Source organism: Antennarius striatus, chromosome 9 (assembly GCF_040054535.1).
Source record: "Antennarius striatus isolate MH-2024 chromosome 9, ASM4005453v1, whole genome shotgun sequence".
Classification (NCBI taxonomy): Eukaryota; Metazoa; Chordata; class Actinopteri; order Lophiiformes; family Antennariidae; genus Antennarius; species Antennarius striatus.
In genome coordinates this window covers 8,400,968-8,419,907 of record NC_090784.1, presented here as the reverse complement: position 1 = coordinate 8,419,907, position 18,940 = coordinate 8,400,968, and the positions used below count along the sequence as shown (strand labels likewise).

The window sequence follows — 18,940 nt, the reverse complement described above, 5'->3', positions numbered from 1 at the left end:
CATTCCTGGTACAGCCGGAAGAGCCTCACCTGATGACCTGAGGGCCGTGATTGGCTTCTAATCAGTGGGTAAGTCAGAGATGCACTGAGGTGCCAAACCATTAAGTGCTTTATAGACCACTAAAACTATTTTGAAGGTGACTCTGTATTGTACCGGGAGCCAGTGAGGGGATTTCAGAGGAGTAATATGTTCAAATTTTTGTGTATGTGTAAGCACTCTGGCTGCTGCACTCTGAAAGGGCTGAAGCTCTTCTATTGATTGTTTGGATAATCCTCCAAATATAGCACAACAGTAGTGTAATCTGCTGGACTGGAATAAGTTTGTCAGAGTCAGTTTTACTTAGATAAGGAGACCACTGTCACTAAATGGGCTTGCAACTTTAACTTTAATTCAGATTGAAGTAGGATGTTCTGACTATCAAAGTACTTAATACTGTACACTTGGAGAATCAACAAATTCACTGTTTGTGAAATAATATTAGGGATCTTTTAAAAAGTCATTACTGTTTATATCTTACTGTAAGGACTCAGTCCTGGTGGTCATGTGAGTGAGCATGTTTGTGTGTGTGCATATGAGTGTGTGTGTGTGTGTGTGTGTGTGTGTGTGTGTGTGTGTGTGTGTGTGTGTGTGTGTTTGTTCGCGCGTGCGTGTGTGTGTGCGTGCGTGCGTGTGTTTGTGCTGTATAAACAGTTCATTTTAATATGCTTTTGTAAACTGATATTATCTTTGATGATATCATTGATCCTTTTTCTTGATGTGCAGTATTTGAAAATATCAAGCTCATAAACAGGTTTTTATTTAACACAACTCAGCTTGCAGTTCAAAGAATATGGTCAAAAATGTAACAACATACTGTATACAACATATAGATTTAATGTATGCCAGACATATTTCAGTGACTTTAGATCTTTATTAATATTACAATTATTAATGATATGTATTCATACATTCAAATTAATTATTTGTATACTGTATAGATATGTTGACCTGTGGGGAATGTACCATTTTTCAATCATTGTCCAATAAAATATGTGAATGTAGATATGTCAAGATCTACACTTGCACATGCCATAAAGGGCCAATGTCCATCATTTAAGTTGATATATAAAAATAGCTTGACAGTGAGTTGTAAAATTACAGAAACATCAGGAATGCTGATATCATCTTAGGCATGCAACTTTTTAACCATATTGAGGGAATAATTCGGCGATATATTTGAGATCAAATGATATGGTTAAATGGCACAGTGACAAACCTCTCATAAGACTGACCTTGACAAAACTATTATGCAGAATAATCTTTTAAGTATCTGAAGTAATTCAGGCTGCTGGAGTATAAACAGTGATTCATGTCTTGAATTATTACCCTTCATTGCCATGCTTTGCTACACGTCCTCCATTGTATTAGCATGTGACCTCGGCCCACTTCCACTGAAGTTGAGCCACCTAAATGGACTCCAAGGAATCATTTTGGCACTGTTTATGGAGTGTTTCCCAGAAAAACCCTGGAGCTTATTCTCACCTTTAATGTGTGGGATTAAAAGGGAATACTCCAGCAATAAAAAGCTCATTTTTTTTAAAAAAGTATGATGCGGTATGTGAACATTGTAAGGATGATAACACTGCACTTATGTAATTGTTTTTGGGGGATTTTTTTAAGCAGACTAGCTCAATTGTTGCCCCTAAATGTGATGTCAGTCCATAAGTGACGGGTCACAAGATGAGGAAGATGTTTTGATGAGGAAATCCAAAACTTTTCTCTTGTTAAAAAGGAGGAAATACAACATTGTACATATTTCTGTACACCTGTATTCTTTTGAATTTGATTTAAATCTCTGTCCTGCTTTTTAATGGCAAAACCAGCATTAGTTACTAAGACAATGAGCATTGGCCTGTCGCCTTCACGAATGCCCCATTTAAAGTTTAGTTAAGTTCATAGAAGTGCTGGCTGACTGGTAGTTCTGTACATGGAGCGGTATGTTGTTTCCTTTTCTACAGAGATCTTACATGTGGGATCAGTAAAGCATGCCTTCTCTGAAACAACAATATAAATTTAAAAACATAAATCTTTATACATTATAGAGTTCATTCAATGTTTATTGGCATTACTTTTCCAGTGAAATACTGGAAAAGTATTTTACTTTTCCAGTAAAATATTCTCCTTAGAAAGCTCGAGAGAGAAAGAAATGAATATGAAAATAAAAAGTACACAAATAATCCCAAACCACTCAAACCAGATAGCACACCAAATAAAAAGTTGTTGGCCTATTCAAGTTCTAAAGTACACAATGACACAATGCTTTATTTTGGTATTTTTCCCTTCTATGACCCCCACAGTGGAGTATTTGCATACAGAACGCTGCTGCTGAGCTGACCCACAGATCACTGAAGCAACACAACATGAATACACAAACACATGATGGGGATCCTCTCACTGCTTTCCGGGTTAGGGTTTGTCTGCTATAAATCAAAGCACATTTATTGCAGTTTATTTACTGTAAGTGTATTCATGAAAAAGAGTGTCTCTGTCTTTTGTACTGTATTTTGCGCTTGAACACTGTACTGTTTTTTTATTGCTTTTGGTGAGAGCCAATATTGGACACATAGTAATACATATACAGTAAATAGATTTGCAGCATTTAATATCTATGTTGAAACCAAAATAAACTTTGTACTTCTATTATACTACTTCCATTATACTATGGTAGAAACCGACAATTAACGCTATTGATAAATCACAAACTGCCCTTGATATGTTTGACACCTCCCTCATAAAATGATGTCTATGTCAGGTGTAAATTACAAATGAATACTTTGTCTGAAGGGATCATTCTGATGTGTGTCGCTTGTCATTTCCATCCCCTTGTGCCTGTTATCAAATGCAGTTGTTTCCAATTCAACAGTGCTTCCTTACCTTGTCCTGAAGTTGGTAGGGTGTGGATGGCCATCATACAATGATAGAAAATCATATTCTTCTTCCACAGCAAAAGATTGAAAAACTATATGAATCCTGTTCCCCTCCTCAGCGACTATCACCCAGGTACAGTTTGCTCCATTTGGATATCCGTATGGAAACCCGGGGCTTTCTATTGTTCCATTCCTCCCTTTTAAAGTGCCTCCACATGTTTGGATAAAACCTGGAAAGAAAGGAAATACAATCAATATCACACAATGGGAAGCAACAGAGTGATGTTCAAAAGGTGCTCGTCAAAAATGTGCTTAATTTTGTGGTGGACAGATAAAAACAGCAATATGTAAAATGAATGGCTTCAGAATTTGAAGGTCTGCAATTCAAAGGAACATTTATATTTCAGCAACTGTATTCACACTGAAAAATGAATGTGTAGTATTGCAGAAACTGAGAAAAAATTATACACAAAATCAAACCCAAAACCTGGGCAGTCGAAAGGAAATCTAGAACCACAACCATGTTTTCTTTTTTGTTTTTTCCATTTATGCTTTCAGTTTCTCCTGAAATTAAAATTGTAATAGGGTGTAACAACTCCTGCTGTAATCATGGAAGAGAAATGAACAATCAGGAACTACAGTGATCTTTTTCAGTATTGTATTGAACAAAAAGCTTGTGATGTATCATTACTGCCTGCTCCTTTCCAGGGGGTTAGAGAACCCCAGAGATGAGAAACAAGCAATGTCTTCCAATTTGGTGCCACAAGCCCTTAACGCTCTGTTTCACAGCCCACACACGATGCATCTTTGGACCTTGTTGCATTGACTTGCTGAAAATCGATACACTTGACATATTTGGTTAAGCATTATACTATCATTGTCAGACCTCAATAATGTGATTGGCTAAACTTTGCGGTGTTCACCTAAATAAGACAATGTGCCACATTTGACTCAAACACATATACAAAGATAATTTGTATCACTTACACACAAACTCATTTGCAGTACACTTCCATGCATCCAGGTCGAGAATACGCCCACTCTCACGTAAACAATGTATGGACATGCTCTCATATGCACTTTCTCTCAAAGAAGAAACAGACTGCCACTTCATTTGAGGCTATCTTGCATGTTGTCTAATGAATTGCAAACCTAATTAAGATGTATGGTTTATCCCCCACAGATTACTCCAAGTGTAATTAGCTTTTCACACTTGGTAGGTGAAGAATGCTTTGCTCAGATTTGGCCGAACACACTGCAGTATGGAATAAAAGCAAAACACTTGGCAGCCAAGAACCTCAAATGGCTTGTAATTATACAAACAGTAGTACTTTTGTCAGTTACATGTACTCCTCCATAAGCATTAGAATCTAAATGTTTAACAATTAATTTTTCTACTTTTAGGCAAGAAAAGCTGTTTTATACAAAGTCAGCAGACTCTAGAAAATTCCTCCCCAATCTTAACATCTTGCAGTGTCTTCAGGATATTATACTCACATACGTCCTGACCCAGAGTCGGAAATAATGCAGTATATCTGTCCCTATCATGAGATAACAGACCTGCCTGAGACCAATTCACTGTCCCTGGACCCGCTGATCAAGTGGTCTGACCTATTTATAGAAATAGATGGAATATATGTTATGGCGATAAAGTTTATCTTGTTGTGAATGGTGAAGAGTTGCTGCTCTGAAGGCAGAAGGGGAAAACTCCCACAAGGTTTCTAACATGTCTAAACATCAATTATTTCCACCCCCTTTGAGCAAACAGGGTAATAGGGGCAAATTTGCAGCACTGATGCGCCATCTACAGGGTCAACATGATCCTCACTGTGACAGGGTGTTATTATAGCTTTCAAGCACCCTTGGGAATATCATAATTACCAGAACAGCCATCTTCACTGTTCTAACACATTTCTGAGTGGGACTGTAATGTGTGGATTTTGATGACATACACACAGCTCTGTTGAATTTATCTATTTTAACTGAATATTTTGCTCAGATTTCTGATGCATTCTTGAATTCAGTGAACTGAAACGGACCCCTGAGCCACATACCTTTCTTTTCACAAAGCCTTTAATGTATTTTCCATAGCAGTTTGATTTTCCTTCGTTCAAACTGAAAGTGATTCATTGATTGACTGGGTGTGAGGGAGACGGATTTGGACAATGAAACTAATGAAGGACATTTAATGAGAGGATAGAATGATCCACAATCACACTGAATATTCAAGCTGGAATTGACAAATGTCATTTAAGAGAAAACGTTCCATTTCAAATTTATTTTTTTGTAATGCGTCACTTATGTTTGTGAAGACGGTAAATGTATTTTTTGATCAAATGTAGCTTTAAGTTATAAGTACTGTGTGAACCTGTGACAATGATTGATTGATTGATTGATTGATTGATTGATTGATTGATTGATTGATTGATTGACTGATTGACTGATTGACTGATTGATTGACTGACCAATTCATTCATCTGCTATTTGTAGAAGGACCGAATATATTCTGATCACTTCTTCCCTATTAATCTAAACATATAAGGTGTTTTTGTTTGAAGGGAATTCCACCAGATTTATAGATGTTTGATTTTGTTGCTGACTGACTGAAAAATAAAGCCCTTATGACCTCATAATGGTATTACTGTATTGCATTGCCACAATAACTGGAAGTGTGGGGTTTGAAGGAAGCCGTTTGGTTGCATTATGGGAACTGTAGGAGTCATTTTAGCAACAAGAAGCCAGGGCATCATTGGACCTCATTATTTGTCAGTTATCTAATTTTATGGGACCAAACTAAATCACCACAATGGCTTTTTACGTGTGAATAGAGAATAATTAAATATTCAATAGATGCCAGAGACTGTAAACAATTGAAAAAGAGTTGTGAAATCAGACACATAGTGTTTTAATCACTGCTACTAAGCCATGATGATGTGAACAGAGCACACTAAGAAACCCCTGGCCCTTCAGTAAGAACCAACACAACTCATTTAAAATTCAGTCATTATTGCTTTCATTTAATGCTCTCTTGTTTCATATGTCTATAAATACAGCAAGGACAGAAGCTCTATTTATTAGTCCTTGAAATATTTCAGTGTTATTCAAGCACTGGATGCTGGGAACTACTTAGAGTAATGCAGTGTGTGTGTGTGTGTGTGTGTGTGTGTGTGTGTGTGTGTGTGTGTGTGTGTGTGTGTGTGTGTGTGTGTGTGCGTGCGTGCGTGCGTGCGTGCGTGCGTGCGTGCGTGCGTGCGTGTGTGTGTGTAGTGCTTAAAATTGTCTGCGTGGCTGATTGTTCCGATGTCCTGATGATGACAGAACAGTTGCCTATTGCCAAGGTATCAATTTCCCTCTTTCTGCCCCCCCTTCTCGCTCACTCTCTCCCTACTTCTCAGATCTATGTATCCCTTTCATCCTTCATTGTCCCTGCTACTCTTTGCCACTTCCTCTCTCAACCCATCTTTGACTCACTTATCTTTTCCATCGCTTGCGACCGCAGCCAATTCTCCCCTTCCTTTCTTTTATCTCTCTCTTCCTTCCTGTTCTGTACTTCCACCTCTCGTTTTCTCACCCTCACTCCACAGCCCTCCTTGTTTTTATTTTTCTTAATAAGATATCAATTATTAATTAGCATCCTTTCTTTCAAAGCTGTGAATCACAGGCGGTTGTAATATGTTAAGGGCTGTCATCTGCATAAACAATGTTATCTATAAAAAGAACATGGTAAACATTCATGTAGACTGTTCAAAGGTACAACATGTGCTTCATTGTTCTGCAGAGACGACATCAAATCCATTTCATGCTTGTGGTATATTTCCTTTGAATTCCACTGTCAATGTTTAGCAGCCTGTTTTAACCTGCATCATCACTTTAATCACAAAACACACTCCCCTGGGTTTTCTATGACCTCATCATAGCAACACACTGCAGCACAACCATAAATTATGATGAGAATCCAAATTAACAACATGCTGTGATTGCACAGTAGGGAAAATGTGTTTCTGAAATATGCATTAGTATAACGCACAAGACTGGCACACAGACGTCCGTGGGAACCATATAAACATTTCCTACTCTTCTACAAAAGTTTAGAATATTGTTGAATCCATGTTTAACCATGTTAGTCCCTTTGACTTTTCTGGCCAAGGAGGCAGCATTAAAAGTCATACAAATACCTCCTTCACACACTGAGACTTTAACTTAACATAGAATAAAACAGGAAAATACCCATCTCCAACTCTAATAAGACTCCTGAAGTTGTTTTCCTCATTGAACATGGTGCAAGCCCACCCATGTTTACATCTGTTGTTAGCCTTGAGGAGTTAATGATTCTGTCTTTGGTGTTCGGTGAATATAGAGGCTCTGGACAGATTACAGCAGCTAGCAAACCACCGTGTGTTGCTTCGTGAATAGATTTGTCCAAAAAAAAATAAAAAGTGATATATCATAGTAGGTATCTTTTAATAGAACTTGTTTCAGACCAAATATGATATTTAACATTTAATGTTTAATAAAACAATTTTACAGTGTGTATTCTGAGAGTGTGATGGGACGGGTGCCCCCTAAACAAGTAAACAGCCTATGTGTTGTCCTCCATCATTAATGCAGATTGAGCCGGGCCATAAAGAGAAATGATTATCTGCAGCGGCCAGAGGGGAGGGATAGTCATTTACTGCCATCCAAATGATTATGAATGACAAACACATAATTCGATAATGAATGATTGTTGATGTGTTTGAGAGATTTTCCATTGCCTATTTTGAACAGATGATCACTGGAGGATACTTCTCCAGATAGTTGCTGTACGCTCATGGCAGATTTCACCCTCAAACACACCCTCAAACACACCCTCAAACACACACACACACACACACACATACACACACACACACACACACACACACACACACACACACACACAGACACACACACACACACACACCTCCACCACCAGAGAAACTGTTGACTTTTGCTGCCAATTTTATTTTGGTACATTTTATTGAGTTCCATTTCTGACCTTGTCCTTAACGTGTATTGAACTTACATCCGATCAAATGCCACGCATTTATCCTGCTTGTCTTTTTTCAGCTTAGTTGTCAGCCTGTGTGTGTAAAACAATTTTTTTCCCATGAGAAGTTTGTGTAATCTAACAAGATTCTGTGCCTGAGAGAAACCAGGGACAAGCAACTGGGCAACTGTGTAGAATAACTACACTTTTTTAAACACAGCTAGGAAGCAGGATTTTGACCTTGATCCAAATTCTAAATTTGAATTTGCTGGTGTAACGGACAATTCAGTGAATGGACTCCTATCATCTGTGGCTAACTCTTTATCAAGAATATCTGGATACATCACTTCATTAGAAAGCGATGCTGCCTTTACTGCCCCCAGTGTCTGCCAAAGAAAGCGCAGGTGGACTTGTTCCTTCTGTCTCTGAGGGCATTCATGTGATATTAATGTTTCAAGGCCAGTTACACTTTTTTCCCTTCAAAAGTTTTCACTGAAATTTCATACAACGTGGTACTGTAAGTCTTGAACCATTGTGTGGTTCCTGCTGTGTTAAAGCTTCTTCATGACTTCTGAAACAGCGCCTGTTATTTAAATAGCAAACCCCTGGATGATTGTTTTTGTTTTTTTTAACAGTACAGAGCAGCACGGTGGCGCAGTGAGTACCTCACAGGAACCAGGTCCCGTGTTTCATTCCTTTCTGTGTGGAGTTTGTATGTTCTGAGTTTGTGTGGGTTCTCTCTGGATTCTCCAGCTTCGTCCCTCCTCCAAAAACATGCAACATTAGGTGAATTGATCATCTGAGCATGAGTGGTTGTTTGTCTTTCATGTGGCCCACGATGAGCTGGTGTCTTATCCGGGGTGTACCCCATCTCTTGCCTGTAACATACTGGAATAGGCTTTAGCAGACCCGTGACCTACAGAGTCTCAGTCTGTTTTAGTTTGATTGACAGACAAAAGTCTAATTACAGTAGACGTACGGGCAGAGCCTCAACATCCATCAAATGCCTTGAATGTTTAGATTGTTTGGATAATTTAATATAAATGGGATACAGTGCTGTATACTTTTCCCTCTTAGACATGCTTACTGACGTCACACATATGAACGCAGCCCTTTATTAATATATCATATATGTACTTATAATTCATCGTAAGCTGTACTTCCAGAAGTAAACAAAATAGACTATAAGGAAGACTTTGGACTCTAGTTGAACATCACCTGGAACATCCTGGAACAACAAGTTTATGAAGAGTTTTTTAACCACAACCTTCACATACGACACTGTCATTGTTCAAACAACCCTTAAAATAGCTCTTAGGACTTCTTGACATTTTTGACATGTATTCTTTCTGTACTTTAATTATTGAAGGACATACAGTTCTTTGCTCTACAGTTCACAATGATGGCCCATCAGAAATGGACAAGATGGCAAATGCACCATTCCTGGCAACCAAAAATGGAGTACAAAAAAACCTACATTGATTTGCACCTGACCTTAACGGTAAGTCCACCAATACAGAGATATCCATCAGACGGGGCTTGGTTACAGAGAACTGACAGGAAAGATAGAGCCCATACCGAGCAAGAAAAAGGTCAACAAACATCCAGGGAGGATGTATACACAAAGTATACACACACATCACATAACACAATAAAGGCAAATATAGATACCAAATTGTTTTTTGCTCCTTATTGGATCTTTTTTTTTTTAAAAACAAATATTCCACTAATGAAAATTACATGCAGATAAACATTATTACTAAATTATTCAAGATAGGATAAAATTCTTCAGAATATCTGCGGTCACATCTAGATTCTGCGTTTTCAGGATTTGTAGCAAATTGAATCAGAACTGCAGCAACATTTTTTAGGACTTGCTTTCAGATGTAATTTGTTGTTGTGTTTGGTTTTGTTTTATCCAAACAGTTTCCCATTAGATACCAGAAAACCTGTAGTCACAGAAACAAAATGTGGAGGGAGGAGAAAAACAAAATCATCAGCACAACCAGGAAAACAATAATGATGGCTGCTAGCGCCTTAAATTGATGTCCCCAAAGCAAAGGATTGTATCTTTGCGTGGCTGTGCTGCACCTTCACAATTCATGCTGCTAGAAGATGCATAATCTCAGCCCCTCACCATGCTTGCCTGCATGCTTGATGAAAGGGAAATGGGCTCCATACAAGAGAGACAGAAAAGAGGCTTTCTAGAGAATGACTATTACCTCATAAGTGTGTCTCCACAATTTTGAAAAGGGTTCCGAAATATTCCATTCTCTGGTTTTAAATTGCCAGCCACTGAGGTGAAAAAATACTAAAATTAAATGCACTGCCACACTGAAAACAGCTGGCACGTTGACAAATATACACACCAAACACAGACCATTGCACAAAGAAATAGCAGACAGTGTGTGTTTTTGTCGCCAAGTCAAATAACCAGCTCTTTTTCAATGTGTATTTGCTATTGATGCACCACTTCCCAGAAGATGCAGTATTTCATGGCTGGACCTCAATTCCTCCTCAACATGTTACTGAGCCACACTGCACCTGATGCCAGACCACCACTGTGAGAGCGGCTGCACAACACAAAACACATCTAATAAGATGTGTCTCTCTCTCTCTCACTCAAAGAATAACATCAACACTTAAGTTTCATTTGAAGAAGAAAAAGAAAGCTCAGAACAAGAATCCATCATTGCACAGACTGAATCAATGCTTGAATGTTTCTCACTTTCCAAGTAAACAACTGCTTTAACAGCCTGTTCACACAGGACGGACATGTTCTGAGACATGCAGCTCCTCAAGGTGCTGGGTTGAAAACTCGATTACAAATCAAGGTAATTAATAATGAAATTGAAGATTCCCTTGAAATGTTCAGATCAATTCTATGGATGTCAAGCAATTATTGACACATTTTATTTTATTCACATTTATAGTTTTAGTTGGTTTCACTTTTAAAACTTGTACAATTTCTCATATACAACTTAACAAATAAAAATGGAAGAGGACTGTCATTTAAATTGTGAGATATATTAGATGACATAGAAATGAAATTATTCATGTCATTATATACTGTAATTGTACAATTACTTTTATGTACTGGTATTATAAATCATATCTGTAACCAAGCAATGTTTTTAATTAGATATTAATCTCCTGATATTTTCCCACTAATTCAAATTATTTATATCCCACAGGCTAACATGATCAAATCATCAAATCTCTCATTTGACATTTTTTTAATAGACAATAGTACAAAAGCCAAAGATAAGTTTGCTATGACGCAAGAAAAGAAAATCTTAATTAAGGATTTTCATATTAGCAAAACTGGAGCCACAAAAAAAAAAAAAAACATGATGATTTTTACCTCACCTTCTTTCTCTTCTTTACAGCTCAACTGTTACAATTTACAAGTTCAAATGTCAAATGAATGTGCACAGACACAACTTGAATTACACAACACAACAGTCGTGGCAGGCGTTGCCTGTAATAGCCCAAAAACTGAAGCTATTACTTTCCCTGTCGTTTCCCTTGACGTCTCTGACACGCTGCCACCATCACTGCTTTTACATCCACAGGTTGGGCTGTTTTAGAACTGCTGTTCTAAAACTGCTGCCGCTGCAGATCGGTGATATTGGCTGGGCCTCGGTTCACCTTCTGCACATCAGTGTCACTATGTGTCCTTGATTATGACTAAAATTAAACCTGCTTTTAAACTGAAGATGCTCAATGACTCATTAATAAGTGTTTTAATACATGCAGCTCCACAGGCAAGGACTAAAGGCCGTTTCACAGCATGGAACCCTAAAATATGGAAACTAGTTCATCCTTTATATATTTATTTTTTCGGCAAGTACCATTTATCAAATGTGCAAAATTGCATTGTTGCTGCGTCATGCCTCAATGAATTGGTAAAAAAAAAAAATTAAGTCTGTTGTTACATAAATTAATTAAAGAAAACCAGTAGTATCCTAATGTGGCAGTGCAGAAAGTTTAAAAGACTAAAATGATGGGACATAAAATGTTATCCTAGCAAGTATGTTAATTACGAAAAAGGGATATTGTCAATAACACTAATTTCAATAACCAAAACACACGTTCACTTCCTGAGAACAAAGACATGGTTAAAAACAAACAAACAAAAATCACAAATTTACACAACATTTTGGAAAGATTTTGTTGGCATTTTTTCTTGCTATAGATTAGAAAACCATGATTAATGGACTTCTGTTAGATGACACAAGCTTGATATTAATTTTAACAGTTTTGTTCAGACTAGTGAAATTTTTCATTCCTAAGGCTAAATTTAACAAGGTCCCGTCCATCTTTACAATCTTTTAGACCAGGTCCTTAGACAAAATTAAATCCAGGTGGACAACACATTGTAACACAATATCTGAGGCTGAGTTCTCCCACTAGCCTTGAAAAACAGTGACTGAATATTGTTTTTTGTGTGCTGTTTTGTTTTTTTGTATTTCGTATTTCTTTAATTACAGTACTTCATTTAGCTAATGTATAATTTATCCTTTGGTATATGTCTGTGTTGTGCTTCCATACTTCTGTTATCTATATGTCAGTCAATTTTGTGTTTTTATTTACATACGGAACTTTAAATAAAAAAACAGTGCATCATTAAATCTGGTTCTGGATGAAAGAGTGGTTAACGGAGGAGTCATTCTGAGGATGCATTCACCTCCCCTGCATGCAATATGGCCTTTAACTGCACTACTGGAGCATTCCTCACTACACTACAATGCTGACCTAAGCCCATTTCATAGGTAACTATGATTTATAGTATAATCCACTGACCAAACAGTAAAGCGGATTAAACGTTAGTTGTTAGGCTATCCTCACCTGTCTGTTTAATTGTTGTTTAGTTTTCCACCTCACCTTCATATCACTCTACATTGTTTCTCTGACCATGCTTCACCTCTCTCTCTCCTATCACATTTCAAAGACACCGCTGACAGCCGCAGACACAAACAACAGCAGCAGAGAAGGAGGAATCATGAAGGTGTGTGTCTCTGCAACAGTCACGGTCTGCAAATTGAATAATGCTGAAAATATATAGGAGGCTGTGGATACAATATTTACAAGATCAATGAAAACGTATCTGAAATTGAGACTATTGTTCTTCAATAAATGTATGGGAATCACATTTTATCTTTATTCTTTGGACACAAATGTAGTTAGAATTCAAAAAATGATTTATTAAGCACACTCCCACCAGTCAGCTGGTGGTAAACACATAGAGGCATGCAGATACCCCCCCCCCACACACACACACACAATATATATATATATATATATATATATATATATATATATATATATATATATATATATATATATATATATATATATATATAATGCATTCATTTTCATCACAGACTACCCCTGCAGTGAGTTAACAGAGTTTAATCTCCTCTGAAAATGGCACCTGAGAGGCAGTCCACCTTGAATCTGTGGCCTTGACTCCAGATGCAGCCTCCCCTCAACCTATTACATTTAATCTCAACAAATGGTGAGCTATTTTTCTTGCTGAAGAAAAGATATTGCCAATCTCTCTCCCCCAAGAGTAGTGCTTGAATTAAAATTGATACTTGACTGACTTCATCAGAAACAGCAAACTGTATCTAATGTTCTCAGGGACCTGTCAGCAACGTCAAGGAGTCTGAGTGGCTGGGCCTCAAACTACAGTCGATAGGCCAATTGGTGAGCTGGGGAGTAGTTTAAGATAGCACCATGTCAGTGGCATGCTAGGACTGAGAGATTAATGAAGACCATCATGATTTGTATTATAGAAGATTATATCTATTTACTTCTGGTTCCAGATGAACCCTAATGGTTCCTCTAGTGTTTTCTACTTTTTCTCCTCATACTTCTGCTTTACTTCACCTCCTGTTGAGCAGATCAAGAGCATGAGTGTCAGTGGGATAATACCCAGCTCCCTGTAGATAGTGTTTAATTACACAGAGAAATTGTAATCCTGCAGCCTTTCCAGCCTGTTTACATAATCACATTGAGAGAAAGTCTTCATCAAGGGCTCAGTGGTCACATTACTGTCTATACAGAGCTCACCTGATTACTACCAATTAGTGACGGTCTGGAGTTCAAGAAAATTTCACTTTGAAAGAAAAGTAAAACCACTTTTTTGGGAACCAACAGAATTGTATGGAAAGAAGAAGTTGGACACAACAGAACCATTTTCAACAATCAGTTCACCATCATCAATCACTCTGCTGGCATTGTAGTTCAAATGTCAGGATGGGACACAAGCCAGTGTTCTGTTTCTGTGTGTCCTCTTTTGTTGTATCTCTCCAACTTCCTGTGAAGATCATGTCCCTACCTGCTTTTCCTTATCGTGTACCTAATAGGACCGCCAGAAGACAAAACCTAAATTTTTGAGTGATCTGACTAGAAAAAATTAATTTTAAGGTAAAACTTGATGCTAACATAACATTCATCTGTGCCATGGAAAATATCCTGGTAAGATATAAAGGGTTTGATAAGGACAATGGGACCACAGCTCACATGTTATCCGCTGCTTGAACAAGCATGCGTCACGTTTTCCACATTTCATCTTTTTTGTCAAAAGAAGAAAGGGCAGCCCTGTACAGAAGAAAAGAAAACGAGTCCCTGCAAATTTAGCTTCCTGAAGTCCTGCCTGTGTGCATCAGTTTTAGAGGTTCCCAGAGGACTACATAACCGATTCAGTGGATGTCCTCAGCACTTTGCAGTGGCTCTTTCAATGAAATTATTTTATAGTCAGTTTTACTCACTCAAACATGAAGTGGCTAAATTTGACTTAATTGTGTAGCACACCAAGAATCAGACAGGTGAATGACACCACTTTGTAAACTGAGAATCAGAAATTTGTGCCGCCCCTGCAATGCTGGCAAAAAAACTACGTAATATAAAAAAAAGCTCCTTTTGCTGGGATGTGTTATACAAACTTCACTACACAAAAGGATTTTTTTACAGCCTCATTATCTGGGCTGGAGAAGTGAGTCACAGGCCAAATCTAGTCGTATCTCTCTCCTCCGCAAACATCCTGTCAGTTGTCAGAGCAGAGGAACAACAGCTGTTCCAACGTTCTCAGTGTCACTTTTTCTTTGCCACTTTTCCAAAAGCAGACCATCGTCTCCTCCTCTTTTCCTCCCCTTTCACCAGTTCCTGCTTGGCTGGCTCCCTCATAAGTAACAGAACAAGAAGGACTGGCAGTGGCCTCGAGGTCTGACATTGCCACAATGTGGGTGGTGATGAAACAGTACTGCGCCCGACTCAGCTCGACTTGACTTGACTCATTCTTGGTGGGCATTACTACTCTGTATGCTGCACATCCATCCACCCCAGTAGACGGACAAAAGAATCACTGAACAACCTGTGAGATGATATATATGAGTATATATAATCAGACAGATTTGCATGTATTTAGATAAATAGCCTCACAAACACACACACACACACACACACACACACACACACACACACACACACATACACACATTTGCATACACGCGAACACACAGAGAAGATCAATGTGCTGAGGGCTGGAATTCGATTAGCTCCATTACTATGGATATAGTGTTAGATGGAATGGAGAATATCACGCTGACATTAGGTATATAACACACACACACACACAGACACACACAGACAGACACACACACACACACACACACACACACACACACACACACACACACACACACACACACACTTATACTCAGTTTTATAACCGACACACAACCAGAGAGGTGAATTTTATGTCTTCTCTAAATGTTGCTTGAATGTTAGTGGACAGTGGGGGGGGGGGCATGGTAATGTGGCAGAGAGGTAAGTGAGCAACAATTGCCCTGACTCTTACAGAAGCTGCAGTATGGAAACAGCATGTGGGTTTGAAATAACGGGATGACAAAAAGATGTGATTACACTGTGAGGGGGTCAGGTCTGTGAATTTTCTCGCTCTCAAAGGGAAGAAAAAGAATGGATTTGAAAAAGAAAAGATGAGTCGAAAAAGTTTCCATTTCAGTAGTGGTGAAATTTTGACTGGTTCCAATCATCTGGTGTGTGTGTGTGTGTGTGTGTGTGTGTGTGTGTGTGTGTGTGTGTGTGTGTGTGTGTGTGTGTGTGTGTGTGTGTGTGTGTGTGTGTGTGTGTGTGTGTGTGTGTGTGTGTGTGTGTGTGTGTGTGTGTGTGTGAGGGCCAGCGGTTACCTCACCAGCTAGAAGCGAAAATTCAGGTGACAGTTCCCGAGGGGGGAGGAATAAAAAAAAAAACCTTAGAATACTAACAAGCCCACCTTACACCTGCCTGCACTGGAAAGTCGGATGAATACCAGTCCGCCCCTTGAATGATTCTAGGAAGGGTTTTTTTTTTGTTTTTTTCTGATCATAATCCCACATACCCGCTTTAAAAACAAAAGCAGCTCCAAATTGGAATCAGCAAACATCCTATAGGAAATCTGCAGTGCATGCACTTGTGCCTCAACAATTCACTAGTTACCCTACTAAGCAAAGCAGCTCACGTAGGCTATTAGAAGAAGAGGTTCCAGCAAGAATATCTATTGAGCGACTCAGTCAAAGCCTGCATTGAGCGCCAAACCGCTGAAATGCGTCACTTTTAACTCCATCCAGTAAAATGTGGTAACCTATTTTTTCCTATTTTGTAACGTTAAAGCTTTTGGTTTTCTCGCTGGCGTGCACACACACACACACACACACACAGGGAGAGACACGCACACGCACACGCATACACACACATAGGTACAATAAATAGAAAATACAAGAGAATTGGTGCAGAGGCTCTTACCTTTCACACAAGTGAACATCAGTGAAAAGATTAAATTCCAAAAAACAATCCCTTTCTTAATCCTCATCGTTTTTGTGTGAACAAAGTCCTTTCGGCCACATTTAACGCATCTCCTGTTGAAAATGTCCCGTAAATGTTCTATAGATGCGTCGTAGTATCCGTCTCTGTACATCCCCTTCATGTTCCTAACTAATGCATGCACCTTGTCGCCTGATCCTTTTCTCTCTCTCTCTCTCTCTGTGAGGTTGGAGCAGGTTTCCCTTCCCTTCTCAGAGGAGGAACAGGCAGAGCCACCCAGCCGAGCTATACGTCAGCTGATAGGAAAGAAGTGATCAAGTCTGAATTTTAAGGATTGGACCAAAGCAACCTGGACGAGGGCTCAACCATCTCTGCTGAGGGGGGCATCAAGTGTGAGCGTCTCTGCGCGCTCGAATCCGGCGTTCAAGCGTCTGTCCTGATTCCCCAGAACCCGGAGCAGAAACGAAAGGAGTCTAGTTTACAATCCGAGTGCTGCCTTCATCGATCCGCAAGAGAAGCACGTAGAGAGAGAGAGAGAGAGAGAGAGAGAGAGAGAGAGAGAGAGAGAGAGAGAGAGAGAGAGAGAGAGAGAGAGAGAGAGAGAGAGAAGGTGGAGGTGGGGATGAGAGGGTGAGGAAAGGAGAGAGAGAGAGAGAGATTTTGATTTTGAATATCATTTTTATTCATAAAAGTCAAATTATAAAATTATCATGTTGTCACAAAATCCAAAATAGAGAGAGAGAAAGAGAGGGAGGCAGAGTCCTGTGTAAGTATGATGTGGCCGATGTGTGCGCCACAAATCATCAAGTGGGAACCGTTGGGGGTGTCGGGGTGGGGGGGTGGGGGAGAATGTAAATCCTGTGAAAGAAATGAACTCTGTTAACGACAGTGTGTGGTTTATGTGTGTGTGTGAGAGAGAGAGAGAAGGGGAGAGAGGAGATGGGGGTGTGAAGTGCGACTCTGACAGGCAGCATCCCGTCCTGAAAGCTGATGAAAGAAATTCGCCTGGTAGGCAATCCCGTCATAACTCTGATTTTCATTTTGGAGATGGAGCGCTGCCGTTATTGGTGGTGATGGGACTGGGCAATTTGCAATGCAAAGACGGGGGGATGATGACGGAGCAGAGCGCGGCCCAGCTGCGGTGGGGCTCTTCTGCCATCTAGCTTTGGAAGAGTCACCGTCCTGTGGTTTGAGACGGAGAGAGAGAGGGAGACAGAGAGAGAGAGAGAGAGAGAGAGAGAGAGAGAGAGAGAGAGAGAGAGAGAGAGAGAGAGAGAGAGAGAGAGGAGCAGTGATTGCGCATGGACTGGACAGGATCGGAACGCATTCAGGTGTGTTTCTAAAGCATCTGTTGGCTGTGACGCGCGTAACTCTGTTTCTGTTAAACATTGACATCATGTGTGCAGGTCAAGTCATTTATGTGCAGCTTCAAATCTGATTAATAATTGTACTTTTAATCTTCATACTGATTAAATCCACTACCCTAGTACTGACACGATTTTTATTTACTTTCAAACTGAAACTTCATAAATAAACTCTATGCCTCTCTGACATTTGAGAACGAGCCGTCTTCAGTATGAGAGCTGTCCCTGGTGCTGAAACCAAGTGGTTTCCACTTACTAGAAAAGAAACTGACTTGTGTTTTCATCATTCACTAACAAAAATACATAATTAATGTACATCAGAAGGAGTTCCTTATACTCACATTTCAGTCAATATATTCTTTGGATAAGAAAACAAACAAAAGTTACAACAAAACTTTCAAATCTGCTTTCCAGATTACCGCCTTTTTACATGTGTCTGTTCTATGTCCAAGGTTATTTGGCTACGGCGTCCAACCCCACCCCTTCCCCTGTGCTCCTTTGTGAGAATAAATGGGAGAAAACAGCTTGATCCTCTTCTAATCTCATCTCATTATAAGGCAGCAGGGGGGAAAGGAATCGTTGTCCTGTGGCCAAATATTTGCAAACATTATACAACTCAAACCAAATGGTGCAAAATATCACATTTTTAGATGTAATGCTGTGAGATTTATTTCGGATTTTGCTGCATTAAATAGATGTAACATTTTACAGCCTTTGTATTTTGTGGATTATATTTAACGTTTGATTTTTTTTGTTTGTTTGTTTGTTTATTGTGTCTGTAGCAGCAAAATGAAACACATTGTTGAAATCATTTTTTTTCCTAGATATTAATC

At 39.1% G+C, this 18,940-nt stretch overlaps 1 protein-coding gene across 1 annotated transcript in view; it reads right to left on the bottom strand.

Annotated features, from left to right (window-relative positions):
- Window positions 1-16,906, bottom strand: part of LOC137601298 (CUB and sushi domain-containing protein 3-like) — a 237,255-nt gene extending 220,349 nt beyond the window's left edge. The window contains exons 1-2 of the mRNA XM_068323436.1: window positions 16,726-16,906; window positions 2,914-3,136 (exon numbers count right to left, since the gene is read on the bottom strand). Coding sequence (XP_068179537.1) covers window positions 2,914-3,136; window positions 16,726-16,906 — 404 coding nt within the window. The remainder of the gene's footprint in view (window positions 1-2,913; window positions 3,137-16,725) is intronic.
- Window positions 16,907-18,940: the final 2,034 nt, after the last annotated feature.